At 39.4% G+C, this 15,042-nt stretch overlaps 1 protein-coding gene across 8 annotated transcripts in view; it reads left to right on the plus strand.

The window, feature by feature from the left end:
• ANO10 (anoctamin 10) overlaps nucleotides 1-15,042 on the plus strand; it is a 211,776-nt gene that overhangs the window by 35,754 nt on the left and 160,980 nt on the right. For 6 of the 8 annotated variants that reach the window (XM_070575699.1, XM_070575697.1, XM_070575701.1 and 3 more), the window contains exons 9-10: nucleotides 716-898; nucleotides 12,925-13,116. In XM_070575699.1, the coding sequence (XP_070431800.1) occupies nucleotides 716-898; nucleotides 12,925-13,116 (375 nt within the window). Of the gene's footprint in view, nucleotides 1-715; nucleotides 899-12,924; nucleotides 13,117-13,375; nucleotides 14,073-15,042 lie in introns of those variants that run through there. The other 2 variants (XM_070575703.1, XM_070575702.1) reach the window with 1 other exon arrangement.

A 15,042-nucleotide genomic window follows, 5' to 3' on the forward strand; every position in this document is an offset into this window, starting at 1 on the left:
AAACCATCAGAGACGGGGCGAAGGTCCATGTACAGAGGCATCCAAGGAGCGGCACTGACGACAGTGCCGGTTGGAGATAATACTTAACGGTTGACAGCAGTGCACGGGCTAAGTAAAAAAAGAATTTTTAAGGACACGGAAAGGTGCTCACAGTATAAAGTGAGAAAAGAAATATACAAAGTTGTATACATATAGGATGATTCTAGTTTTATTTTTATGTATGATTAGAAATATTTAAGATGTTAGCAATGGTCTGTCATGGTTGTGGAGTTATGGGTGACTTTTTTTTTTTTCTATTTTCTAAGTTTTCTACAGAGAGAGAGGATGTATTAGTTTCGTAATATTTTTAAAGGTGTAACCAAAGTATTTTTTCTCAAAGTTGGCAACATCATTTAGATTCATATATTGTAGCCAGGATGAGATGACAAAAAACACAATTTCAAGTTAATTTATTCTCCCGCTGACTCATAGCTGGTTAATTTTTTGCTATAATCTTATTTGTATTATAATCTCTTTTGTATTTTAGTCTGTCTCTCCTGTGAAAAAACAGTAAATTGGAAACATCGTTGTAACACCTAGCTTTTCTGATACTAGTTTTTATAACATAATAGTATACTATTTGTTGAAGATTCCGTTTTCTTTGTTGCATAGTTGTACACATGTTATGGTTGTATTAAGTGACACTGCCAAATATCGTTTATGTGCTTCTCTTTAGAGCTTGGCCACTCTCCTGATTACCTCCCAGATCCTTAACCAGATTGTGGAATCTCTTCTTCCGTATTGGCTCCAAAGGAAGCACCACGTGCAGGTGAAGAGGAAGGTGCAGGCCTTAAAGGCAGACATTGATGCTACGTTATATGAACAAGTCGTCCTGGAAAAGGAAATGGGAACGTATTTGGTAAGTTTGAGTATCGCTGAATTAAACATTGACTCAGAGCGAGAACAGTCGTGTATGAGTTCAACAAATATGAGTGTATCCGCCCATTGTCTCAGATGTGACTGTTTTATAAGTGCTTTGCAGCCAATTTCCTCACGATGAACTACTTTAAAGTTAAAAAGGTGGAATTGTGCGTTGATGCTGTCTTGAAACTGAAGTTATGCCTAACACCAACAAAGGATGAGTTTGGCGAATTATGTGACTGCTCTGCCGAGGGTGGAATAGTTGCTCCAAAGATGACAGAGCCAGGGACAGATGAGATGGCTGTGGAGAGGCAGCAGCATCGCTTGCTCTTGATACCTGAAACTCTAAGAAAAGATTGAAGCCCGTAGGTAAAATTTGAATGCCAGTCTGAAGACTAATTTATAGTTTAAATTAGTTAGTGCTATTGTAAATATAAGATAGTTCCTTTAAGACAGATAATTTCTGAGTTATTTTTAGGAATTACAGGTAAATCATTGGAGATTCACAAAACCTAACCATATATCCAGCAAACTTTTATTGAGCTCTGACTACGTTCACTATTTCTGTGTGGGGAGTGCGGTGTTGGGGCCACATTGGCTGTGGGTCGTTGTGTCTTACATCCTGCACCTGCTGTCTTGGGATGGTATTCTTCCTGGTGAAACATACTGCAGTGGCTCGTTCAGTGAGGGTCCATTGTTGTTAAACTTTCATAGTCTCATTTTTCATCGGGAGTGAAATTAGTCTCCTGATTACTGAATTTCTTGGCTGACTTTCATAGTTTTCCTAATATACTAAAGAATTTCAGTTTGTATGTTTATGTTGAGTAGGAGTTTATTCTGTCTCTTGCTCTGCTCACTTCTCTCTGTTTTACGTTTGCAGTTGCCTCTCTGGGCCTCCAAGTCCAGTCCAGAACCATGTGTCTAGCCCAGAGCTCCCATCTTGTGGTGATGGTGATTTTGCAGAGCCAGTCGCATGCAGTAGGTAGCATGCTGTAGACGCAGGCTGTAGTTTCAGAGCAACAGTTGTGGCTTTTGTTCAGCGTCCTTTCAGGAGCAGGGGACCTCTGTCCGAGCTCCTGGTTTGCCCAAACGGCATGGTTCCAGTTACCCTGCAGAGGAATGAAGTGCCCCACAGGGTACAGATCCGGGGCCGCTCGCCGGCCTGTGGACTTGGAGCCTGGCCAGGCAACTGCTTACCATCTTGTCTTTTGTTGCATTTCTCTCTTGATTAAAATATATGTCTATGCACTAGCGTTTTCTAGCATTGCTGTGTTTGGGGGAGAAGGTGATTCAAAGTATAAACTTATGGCACATCTTTGATCAGCAGCACCATTTATATTTATACATGAAGTGTCACACACACACACACACACACACACACACACACACAAAGAGTTGAAGAAAGGAGCCCGTGGGCAGCCTGTGGAGCCGTCATGCCCGAATTCGTTGTAAGTATGGGTTACAAACTCAGTCGAATTCACGGTGTGTCAGAATCCCGTCCTTGCTTGTTCCAGGGAGCGGTATTTCTGGCCATGTTTATTTTACTTCCTTCATCCTCTGCGGTGTGCCCTGTCCCTGTCCTGCCCCTCACAGTTTTTTCAAATAGTTCTCCATACTGCTGTCTCTACTTCCCCACTTCTCTTCCTGTAATCAGTTAGAGTCTGCTTTCAGCTCTTCTTTTTCTTGAATTGTTTGTGTGAACAACATCATCTCCTTAAGTGACCAGAACCAAATTCACAGTCTTCTCCAGACCGGTTTCTCCTGCTTTTCCTCTGGCTCAGTGAATGGTACACAGTAATTCAAACAGCATGCCCTTTGCCCAAGCAATTTTACTCCGTCTAAGAACTGTATGCTAGTCCGGCTTCACTGCCAGCATCTCAGATCTTACCTTTTTGGCATTTCGTGACATCCGATAATACCTTTATGAAGGAAGATAAGGCAGACATTGCTTTTCTTATGTTAGTAATAGGCGACTGAGGCTCTATCTTGTTAGTCCTTTGGTGATGAAATCCGAACAAGGTTCAAGACTTTGCTTTTCTAATTCAGAGTCTTTCTGTTATTGAGCACATTCTCTCCGAGGTGAAGTGAAGGAGATGTATTCTCATTTCTCTCACAGGTGCGGGTCTGTGAGTGAACACTAGGGTTAACCAGGGTGCGGTGGGGAGGGGAGGTTAACGGGCTGATGCTTCCGTTGCTGTCAGGGCCCTGCATGATCTGACCCGTTTCCCCTCCTCGTCTCCCACAAGTTTCCCTTTCATTCTCTCCACTGGAGTGACATCCGATGTTTGCTCTTTCAACTCTCTTCATCTATTTGGAGAGGGAAATGCTTTTAGGTCACATTTGTTCTAGATCATTGTTTGCTGTATCCTGATCCTTCGTCCTGGGTGCATCTTTCTCCTCACTGAAGTCAGTGAACTTACAATTGTATTTTCTGTAATCTCATCCTGACTGCTATATATGAATCTAAAATGATGTTGTCAGGTTTGGGAAAAAGTAATTTGACTGAAACTTAAAAAACATTGTTATGAAAGTAGTACTTGCTGGGCTGGCCCAGTGGCATAGTCATTAAGTTTGCATGCTCTGCTTTGACAGCTTGGGGTTTACAGGTTCAGATCTTGGGCATGGACCTACACACCACTCATCAAGCCATGCTGTGGTGGCAGCCCATATATAAAATAGAGGAAGATTGGCACGGACCATGGATGTTAGCTCAGGGACCATCTTCCTCAAGCAAAAAGAGGAAAATTAGCAACAGATGTTAGCTCAGGGCCAATCTTCCTCACCAAAAAAAAAAAAAAAAAAAAGTAATACTTGCTCACTCACTGTAGAAAACTTGGAAAATGCTGGACAGAATAAATAAGGAAAAAGAAATCCTTCATAATGTCCCCACCAGGCATAATCCACTGGAGTCTCCTGATCCTGCTCCGCCAGCCACAGGGCCAAGGCTACGTAGTGCCTCCAACCTTCATGGTCCACTGCTGTCCCTCTCCTGTGAACTGCCAGTTCATGTCCCACTGCATAGTTGCCTGAGGCTGAATTTTCATGATGAAAACTCTAACTAGAACAGCACAGTAAATGAGCTGCCTTCTAGCAAGCTAGACATTGAAGAGATTTGCCAAACATGTGAATGTGTGCTACTCTCCACACTAAATATTTTGTGCATTGGGAAATGTAATTATTTTTCAAACAGTATTTTATTTATGTTAATATGTTTTTGTTATTTAAATGAATCAATGAGAAATACTTTTTAAAGTTCTGAGTTTTAATTTCTAATATGGTAAATATCACTATGTCTAAGTCCCATAAAGAAAAGGTCTTTGAAGCGTCCTCAGTAATTTATGAGAATTTAGGGCTTCAGAGACCAAAAAGTTTGAAAACTGCAGATCTAGAATAATTCCCCCCCTTTTTTTTTTTTCAAGACATGGCTTTTGTGAAGCCAGTTTGTCCCATTGTTTCCTCATAAGATTGAAGTTCAGGCATTTTGGAGGTGTCCCTCCACTGCACCCCATCGGGTGGCATTGATGTCACCCTGTCCCTTGGGTGGAGTTGTCTTGTTTGATCACTTAATTGACCTGGTGACAGGCAGATTGCAAAGGTTCTTGTTCACTTTGTAATGAATAAATTGCCTCTGGGTAGGCACTTTGAGGCTGTCCTGTTCCCTATAAATGGTAGCTCTTCAAAGATACGTTCTAATTGTTTGTTGCTGGTATGTGGGGATGCTGTTGATTTCTGTATCTTTTACTCAGCAACTTTGCTGAATTCTCAGATTATTTCCAGTAGTTTTTTAGATTTTCTATGTAGACAGTTTTTTCAGCTATAAAGAAATAATGGCCATTTTCTTTCTTCCTTCAGTCTTTATACTTTTTGTTCTCTATTGGGCTCGGTAGTATGTACAGTCCAATTTGGACAGAAGTAATTATAATAGGAATCTTTATCTTCTTCCTCATTTTTTTTGTCTTTTCATCATTGCGTGTTATGTTTGTTCCATGTTTTTGGCAGATAGATAACTTTTTATCAGTTTAAAAATGTTCTTTTCTTTTCCTTATTTGCTAAGTGTTTTTATTGTGAATGATGTTACATTTTATCAAATTTTTTTTGCTTCTATTGAGATTTCATGTTATCTCTTTTAGTTATTTAATATTTTCATTTATATTAATAGATTTCCTAATGGAACATCATGTTTGCATTTAAATGATTAACTCTACTTGTTCAATTTTTTTTATATACATTATTATGTTGAGTATGCTAATATTTTATTTAGGGTTTTTGTGCTGTTTGCTAATAATTTTCCTTTCTCAGTCACTGAGGGTAGGGTCCCCATGTTGTTTATCATGGAAACTTGTTCCTAACACAGAGCCTGGCAATTATCAGGCACTCAATATAACATTGAATAGAGAATAGTTTTAGGAAAAGAACAGCCCAGCCTGATGTATGCGTGCTGCTTGTTGCCTTCACTCCGTACTTCGTTTCCTTGTCATGCGCTCAATATAGGGCACTCTGAGACTTGATGTTCCCCAGGGCGGGTGTGAGGAGCAAGTGGGGTGGATCACCTGGAACCCAAAACTTTGTTTTCATACATTCAATAAATTGTATATGTAAAATTAATTATGATTTTCACAGAAATACCATAGTACTCTTAATAACTACGTTGTTCTTAAAGTTTGCCCACAGGTTCTCAGATTATCTTAGCTGGCCTTTGCTGACTTGCAGCTAAGAGGGTAGAGTGTGTCTTGGTTAACATATTTTTATTTTAGTATGTGATTGTTTACTTTGCTAAATTTGCAGTTTTTTCCTTCTTGCTGTTAGATTGTGTCCCTGGTTTGCTAAATTTACTGACTCAAAAGTGCTCAGAAGTGTAAAAGTCCTGATAAAAGTGTTAAGATGTAAATACCGCCGCTCAGAGTTGCCTCGTGAGATGGAAGCACTGAATGTGGAGCACGCTGCCGCGGGGGTGCTCCCTGGGCGCTGTGTGCCAAAAACGCCGGAAGACCATGCAGGGCTTCCTGAGGCTGCCCTTGCGCGGTGGAGAAAGATTGTCTACACACCTCTGCAGAGGCTCAGCCTCTTACTTTTGAGCCAAAACAGCACAATTTTGAAAGCTGAGCATAGGCTCTCAGGATTTCTTAGGACCGAATTGTGGTGAAAAAACAGCTTGGTTGTTAAGATGTTTACTCTTTCCCAACTCTTGAATCATTTCACTCTTCAGAGAAATAAATGGATGCTGTATCACTGGGCGTATTTTAAAACCACATCTGTGTGCTACACACAACATAAGGAAATGCTTCCTAGAGCCAAATGCAACCAAAGAGTGATTTTGAGACTGCTCACCCCTGAATCCCAGCTGAGCGGCAGCCTGCCGGTTCCTGGGGCACCTGTGTTTGGCGTGATTTTTTGGCCTTGAAAACAGCCAGTGAGACTCCCTTAAAATCCCTGGGCTCATGCTTCATCCAGATATCCAGAGGATCTGAAAGAAGCACTTCCTGCCATCCTTAATATTCTATAATTATGTTTGGGTATTTTCTATTTTAGTAAAATATAAAATAAAAGAAACTGACTGGAAATGGAATCTGACTTATACTAAAGCTCTCAGCTACTGAGCCTAATATGCATATCTTGGTGAAAGACTAACTCTGAGATGCAGTGATCATTATAACTATTCATTTTAAAGTATGAATGGTCGGGGCCAGCCCTGGTGGCCTAGCAGTTAAGTTTAGCATGCGCTGCTTCATGGCCCGGGTTCAGTTCCCGGGCATGGACCTAGACCACTTGTGGCCATGCTGTGGCAGTGACCCACATACGAAATAGAGGAAGATTGGCAATAGATGTTAACTTAGGGCAAATCTTCCTCAGCAAAGAAAAAGAAGGTTAATATTGCTTTAAAATATTTTGATGAACATTTTTTATTAAACGGAAATTGGTGTTGCCTATGCACTAGATGATCATGAGGAGGCTGAGGTGTGAGTGTGGCCTTAGGTGTCATGTGGGTTGGCTCCATCACTTAGTCACTACATGACTTAGAAGGTGGCTCAGCTTCTCTTGGTCAGAATAAATGCAGTATTGTGAACAACAGGCCTCTAGTGAGGTGTTTGAGTAGCATGTCACTGAGTCCTGTTGAGATGTGGTGATGTCACTCAGGTGACACATCAGAGTCACCAATCCCCAGGTGTCATACTTCAGTGACGGTTCCTTTGTCCAATTATTAAAGATCACTAAATAACTCACCTTATACTGTTTACATCTCTTCCTCTGCAAATTGAGAGTATACAATGACCATTGCCACTTTCTTCCTTTGGACTAAACCTTTTTAAACATATCAGAAAGGTTTTTAAACATAGTTTCAGAAGGATTTCTTCGTGTTTCCATGCTTTTCCCATTTTCTGCTGTGTTCTCCTTTCTTTGGCTTCTTTGATGTATCTGCTACTTCTGCTAGGGTGACTCTGGGGAAGTTCCTTGTTACTATCAGCTTTCGTTTTTCTTTACTTTTTTTAAAAAAATTGAGATATTCACATGCCATAAAATTCAGCATTTTAAAATATTCAGTTTAATGGTTTTTAGTAAATTCACAGAGTTGTACAACCATCACCACTGTCTAATTCCAGAACATTTTCATCATCCCCTCAAAAACCCCATACTCATTAGCAGTCACTGCCTCCCCCAGTCTCTGGCAGTCACTCTACATTCTGTCTCTCTAGATTTGCCTATTCTGTGCATTTCATATAAATGGAATCACACAATATGTAACCTTTTGTGTCCTACTTCTTTCACTGAGCATAATGTTTTCAGGGTCCATCCATGCTGTAGCATATATTAGTACTTCATTCCTTTTTATGGTTGAATAATATTCCACCGTATACATACACAGTACCTTATTTTGTTTATCCATCAGCTGATAGATGTTTGTGTTGTTTCCAGCTTTTGGCTGTTATGAATAATGCTGCTATGAGCATTTGTGTACAAGTTTTTGTATGAACATATGTTTTATGTGAACATACATGACCATATGCTGGGCCATATGTTAACTCTATGTTTAACTTTTTGAGGAACTGCCAGACTGTCTTCAAAAGCAGTGGTGTTATTTTCCATTCCTACCGGCCATGTATGATGGTCCCAGTTTTGCCACATCCTCACCAACACTTTTTATTTTCTGCTGTTTCCTTTTTTAATGATAGCCATCCTAGTGGGTGTGAAGTAGTATTTCATTGTGAGTTTAATTTGCATTTTCTTTTTTTTTTTTTGCTTGAGGAAGATTAGTCCTGAGCTAACATCTGTGCCAGTTTTCCTCCACTTTGTATGTGGGATGTCTCCACAGCATGGCTAATGAGTGGAGTAGGTCTGCACCCAGGATCTGAACCTGTGGACCTGGGCTGCCAAAGTGGAGCACGTGGAACCTTAACCACTTGGCCATGAAGCCAGCCCCCTGATTTGCATTTTCTTAATGCCTGAAGATATTGATGATCTTTTCATGTGTTTTCTGGCCATTTGTATATCTTCTTTGGAGAAATATATATTCACATTCTTTACACATTTTTAATTGGGTTATCTGCCTTTTTTTTTTCTTTTTTTGGTGAGGAAGATTGGCCCTGAGCTAACATCTGTTGCCAGTCATTCTCTTTTTGCTTGAGGAAGATTGTTGCTGAGCTAACGTCTGTGCCAACTTTCGTCTGTTTCATGTGGGATGCCACCACAGCCTGCCTTGACGAGTTGTGCTAGGTCTGCACCTGGGATCCGAACCTGCTAACCCTGGGCTGCTGAAGTGGAGTACAGACTTAACCACTGTGCCACCAGAACGGCCCCTATCTGTCTTTTGTTATTGAGTTGCAAGTGTTTTTCATATATTCTGAAAGTAAATTTCTTATCAGATATATGATTGGCAAATATTTCCTCCCATTCTGTGGGTTATCTTTTCACTTTCTTGGTAGTGTCCTCTGCTCAAAAGCTTTTAATTTTGATGAAATTCAGTTTCTGTCTTTGTTTTGTTGCTTGTGCTTTTGGTGTCATAGTTAAGAAACCATTGCCTAATCCAAGGTCAGGAAGATTTACTCCTATATTTTCTTCTAAGAGTTTTATAGCCTTAGCTCTTACATTTAGGTCTCTGATCCATTTTGAGTTAGTTTTTGTGGATAGTGGGTCTAAATTCATTCTTTTGCCTGCGGATATCCACTTGTCCCAGCACCATTGGTTGAAACGACCATTCTTTCTCTATTAAATGACCTGGGCACCCTTGATGAAAGTCATATGATCATAGATACATGGCTTGATTTCTGGGCTCTGAATGCTATTCCATTTTCCTGTGTCTGTCCTTACACCAGTACTACACTGTCTTGATTACTGTAGCTCTGTAGTAGGTTTTCAAATCAGGAAGTTTGATTTTTCCAACTTTGTTCTTCTTTTTCAAGATTGTTTTGGCTATTATGGGTCTCTTGCAATTCCATACAAATTTTAGGATCAGCTTCTCCATTTCTGTAAAATATGCAGTTGGAATTTTGGTCACGATTGCATTGAATCTGTTGATGAATTTGGGGAGTATTGCCATCTTCACAGTAGTCTTCTAATCCATTAACGTGGAATGTCTTTCCATTTATTTAGGTCATCTTTAATTTATTTCAGCAATGATTTGTAGTTGTCAGTGTACAGATCTTACACTCCATTAAATTTATTACTAAGTGTTTTATTTGTTTCAATGCTATTGTAAATGGAATTGTTTTCTTAATTTCATTTTCAGATTGTTTGTTGTTGGTGTATAGGAATACCATTGATTTTTGTATATTGATCTTGTATCCTACAACCTTACTGAAGTTGTTTATTAGCTATAATAATTTTTAGTGGGTTCTTCAGGTTTTTTTTGTATGTAAGATTATGTCTTCTGCATGTAAAAATAGTTTTACTTCCTTTTTTTTTTTAAAGATGTTATTTTTCCTTTTTCTCCCAAAGCCCCCCAGTACATAGTTGCGTATTTTTAGTTGTGGGTCCTTCTAGTTGTGGCACATGGGATGCCACCTCAGCATGGCTTAGATGAGCGGTGCCATGTCCACGCCCAGGATTCGAACTGGCGAAACCCTGGGCCACTGAAACAGAGCGCGTGAACTTAACCACTCGGCCGCAGGGCCAGCCCCCTACTTCTTCTATGCTCTGGATGCCTCTTATTTCTTTTTCTTGCCTAATTGTACTGGCTAGAACCTCCAGGACAATGTTAAATAGAAGAGTTGAGAGCGGTCATCCATATCCTGTTCCTGATCTTAGGGGAGAAGCTTTCAGTCTTTCAACATTATGTATGATATTAGCTGTGTTTTGTAAATGCCATTTATCAGGTTGAGGAAATTCCCCTCTATTACTCATTTGTTAAGTGTTTTTATCATGATAGGGTGTTGTATTTTGTTTTTTCTGGGTCTATTGAGATGATTTTATATATATGTATGTATATGTAGTTTTGTTCTATTAATGTGTTGTGTTACATTGATTGATGCTCACATGTTGAACCAACTTTGCAATCCTGGAGTAAATCCCACTTGATCATGGTGTATAATTCTCTTAATGCTGCTGGATCCAGCTTGCTAATGTTTTTTCAAGGATTTTTGCATCTTTATTCACAAGGAGAATCAGTCTGGAGTTTCCTTTTCTTGTGCTGTCTTTGTCTGGTTTTCATATTAGGGTAGTACTGGCCTCATGGAACGAGTTCTTCTCTTTGGAAGACTTTGTGACGGATTGGTATTCTTCTTTAACTGTTTGATAGAGTTCACCAGTGAAGCCATCTGGGCCTAGGTTTTGCTTTGTGGGAAGTTCTTGATTGCTAATTTAATCTCTTTGCTTGTTGGTCTGTTCAGATGTTCTATTTCTTTTTGAGTCACTTTTGATAGTTTGTGTCATTCTAAGAATTTATTTACCCATTTCATCTAGGTTATTTAATGTTAATTTTAGCATATGATTGTTAATAGTATTTCTTGTAATCCCCTACCCCCACCCCATAAGATCAGTAGTAATGTCTTCCCTTTCATTCCTGATTTTAGTAATTTGAGTCTTCATTTTTTTTTGTACAGTCTTAGATAATGGTTTGTCAATTTTGTTAATCTTTTCAAAGAACTAACATTTGGTTTCATTGATCCTCTCTGTTGTTTTTCTATTCTCTATTTTACTTATTCCACTCTAATTTTTATTATTTATTTCCTTCTGCTTGCTTTAGGTGTAGTTTACTCTTCTTTTTCTGGCTTCTTAAGGTGGAAGATTCAATTGTTTTCAGATCTTTCTTCTTTTTAACAAAGACTTTACAGCCATACATTTCCCTCTGAGCACAGTTTTCACAGCATCCCATAAGCTTTCGTATGTTGTGTCTTCATTTTCGTTCATCTCAAAGTATTTTCTAGCTTTTCTTGTGATTTCTTCTTTGACTTACTGGTTTTTTAGGAGTGTGTCGCTCAGTTTCCACGTATTTGTGAATTTCCCAAATTTTCTTTCTTACTGATTTCCAGTTTCATTCTACTGTAGTCAGAGAAAATACTGTGTATGCATTTTAAGCCTTTGAAATTTGTTGAGAATTGTTTTATTCCTAACATTTCGTCTATCCTGAAGAGTGTTCCGTGTGAACTTGAGAACTAGTGCTCTGCTGCTGTTGGGTTGAGTGTTCCACGGATGTCTGTTAGGTCTCTGTTAGGGCACACCTTCAACACTAAGTCAGGAAGTTTGAAATTCTGACTTAGCATTCACTTTCTGCTGGCACAGAGCCTCAAGTTCAGCCAGAGGTGAGATTAGAGCCTTCTCAGGTCTTTCCTGAGTTTATGCACGATCTTATGCATGCCCCCGATCTTCTAGATTCCTAGAAATTTTGGAGCTTTTCAAACCCCCTATGGATATCTCATTCCTCAGCTTTTCCTTTTGAGCTCCCTGGCTAGTCGATTGTCTGTTCCAGCTGCTACTGATCACCTCAGGCAAACTGATGTGAAAATATTTAACTAACATCCCTGGGGAGAAGCCTTTAGGACTGGAAGAGACTCAGTGAAGTTGAATAAAGACAAGCCTTTTGAGTGGGGTCCTCCAGGGTACCACTAGCTGGGTCAGATAATGACTTCCCTTTGAGAATGAGGCTTTCAAAGATCTCCAGCCCCACTCTGCTCCCTCTGGTACTGGGAATGCATGCTGTTATTTTTCAAGGCTGCTGCAGAGCTGGGGAGCAGGAGATGACACTAGAGTAAATTAAAATGCCACAAGATTGAGCTGATTTTCTTGACTAAATGCTGCCTGAATTACTGCAAGCCTTTGGTTAATTTCCAGAGTACTGAAAAAGTTGATTCTCACAAATTTTGCTATTTTTTAAATTGTTTCTATGGAGGGGTGAACTTTTGGAGGTCCTTACTCCACCATTTTTGCTGGTATCAACATGATCAATTTTTTAACGGAGGGTCAGGGACTGAGATTTTGGGGTGCCCACGATATGAGGATTTCCAACAGTGATGTTGGATTATTTCTTTTATTTTTGGTGAGGAAGATTGGCCCTGAGCTAACAACTGTTGCCAATCCTCTTTTTTTTCCTCCCCAAAGCCCCAGGACATAGTTGTATATCCTAGTTGAAAGTCCTTCTAGTTCTTCTATGTGGGATGCTGCCACAGCATGGCCTGGTGAGTGGTGTGCAGGTCCCTGCCTAGGATCCAAACTGGTGAACCCCAGGCCATTGAAGTGGAGTGTGCGAACTATACCATCGGGCTGGCCCCCTGGATCATTTCTTTTTACTTGGTCAAGAACAAACATCTTTAGCTTTGCTATTGATTATCTTAGAAAAAAAATGTAGTAATTCAGTGATTTGGCACCGTGAGATGAACAGCTAAATCATTTTTCGTCCTTTATTTTAGGGTCTTAAATATAAAATTGCCTTTGAATTTAAACGAATTCTGTTGTTGAGAAGAAAGAATTAGGAGAAACTCTTAGAAATTTTTTGAACAGTTAGAGACCAATGCCTTTGATAGTATTATAAAAAGTTATTCCTATTACATGATATTGAAACAATGCCTGTTTTCTTCTTGTGATTTACCCCTTCAGGGCACCTTTGATGATTACTTGGAGTTATTCCTGCAGTTTGGTTATGTGAGCCTTTTCTCCTGTGTTTACCCATTAGCAGCTGCCTTTGCTGTGTTAAATAACTTCACTGAAGTTAATTCAGATGCCTTAAAAATGTGCAGAGTCTTCAAACGTCCATTCTCGGAACCTTCAGCCAGTATTGGTGTATGGCAGGTAATTATTTGAGAAAAAATTATTCCTTTAAAAAAAAAATGACAAAATGAGGCATTGTGATTTTAAAATAAAAGCCCTAAAGAGAGATTTGGGAAAACTGGATTTTATCCTTGCTCTGCTGCAAACTAGCTCTGTGACCTCAAACAGTCATTAACTTTCTTTGGGCCTCATTTTTCTTGTGTTTAAAGTTGGGGAGTGGGGCAGGTGAAATGTAATCTCTAAGACCCCTTTCAGTTGTAAAATTCTGACGATTTTCTAGGGAAGTAACTGGAACATCACCCAATGGATGATCACGAGGCCCTCTCCACTGCAGTGTTAGTGGAGATCACGCAGGGAACCTGGACTTCTACTCCTACCAGACAGTAACGAGGCTTCTTTTCTAGTCCCTGCTGGGGTGATCTCAGAGAAAGCCCAGTGGAGAGTCGGGACTTTCACCACCACCCAGCACAGTGGAAGCCACATGAGAGCACAGATGTGGCACTTGTACCCCTCCCAGCAAAGGAAGTATCAGTGGTGGTCTAGTGGGAAGTCAGAACTCTGACCCCTGCACAGCAAGAATAAAGACCCCACCTCCTACACTGGGTGTCAGTCGTGTCCAAGCGGGGAACCTGGACTTCTGCCTCCACCTAGCAGTAACAAGATATTGTCTCTTCTTCCCCTGCTGAAGTGGCGTCAGAGGAACCAACTAACACATAAGCTTTAAATAAAGTCTAGAGTCTTATATCACCCAAAATGTCTAAATTTATGTCAAAAATAACTCATCCTACCAAGAACCAGGATGATATCAAACTGAATGAAAAAAGGCAATCAGTAAATGCCACCACCAAGATGCCACAGACATTAGAAATATCAGACAAAGATTTTAAAGCAGCCATGATAAGAATGCTTCAACAAGCAACTGTGAAGACACCTAAAACAAATAAAAAAATAGAAAGATTAGAATTTGAGCAAAGAAATAGAAGATATAAAGGAGAATCAAGTGGACATTTTAGAAGTGGAAAATACAGTAAGTGAAATAGAAAGCTCAGTGGATGGGTACAACAGTAGAATGGAAGGGATAGAGGAAAGAATCAGGAACTGGAAAATAGAACAATAGAAATTACCTGATCTAAACAACAGAGAGAAAATAGACTGAAAAAGTAAATATAGCCTCAGAAATCTGTGTGACTATAACAAAGATCTAACATTTCTGTCATTGGAGTCTCAGAAGGAGAGGAAAAAGAGGGAGAGATTGAAAAAGTACTTAAAGTGATAATGGCCAAAACTTTTCAGATTTGGCAAGAGATCTAAAACTACAGATTCCAGAAGTTGAGTGAACTGCAAACAGGATAAACCCAAAGAAATCCATGCTGAGACACATCATAATTAAACATCTGAAAGCTAAAGACAAAGAAAAAATCTTGAAAGCACTCATAGAGAAATGACATCTTGCATATAGGGGAAAAACAATTAGAATGACAGCCAGTTTCTCATGAGAAATCATGGAGGCCAGAAGAAAATGGCACAATATTTTTCGAATTCTTAAAGAAAAATCAATATAGATCCTATATTCAGAGAAAATATTCTTCAAGAATGAAGGGGAAATCAAGATATTATCAGATGAGGGAAAACTAAGAGAATTTATTTCCAGCACACCTATCCTAAAAGAATGGCTGAAGGAAGTTCTGTCAACTAAGGAAATGATAAAAGAAAGAATCTGGGAACATTAGAAGAAAAAACATGGTAAGCAAAAATATGAGTAAATACAATACCCTTTCCTTTTCCTCTTGAGTCTTTAAAGTTGTGTTTGATGGCTGAAACAAAAAAAAATAACACGAATGATTATAAATATATGTAGAGAAAATATTAAGACAATTGTTTTATAAACAGGCAATGGTAAAGGGAGGTAAGGGCCTATACTTCACTAGAACTGGTAAATAATGACAC

Source organism: Equus przewalskii, chromosome 15 (genome assembly GCF_037783145.1).
Source record: "Equus przewalskii isolate Varuska chromosome 15, EquPr2, whole genome shotgun sequence".
Taxonomy (NCBI): Eukaryota; Metazoa; Chordata; class Mammalia; order Perissodactyla; family Equidae; genus Equus; species Equus przewalskii.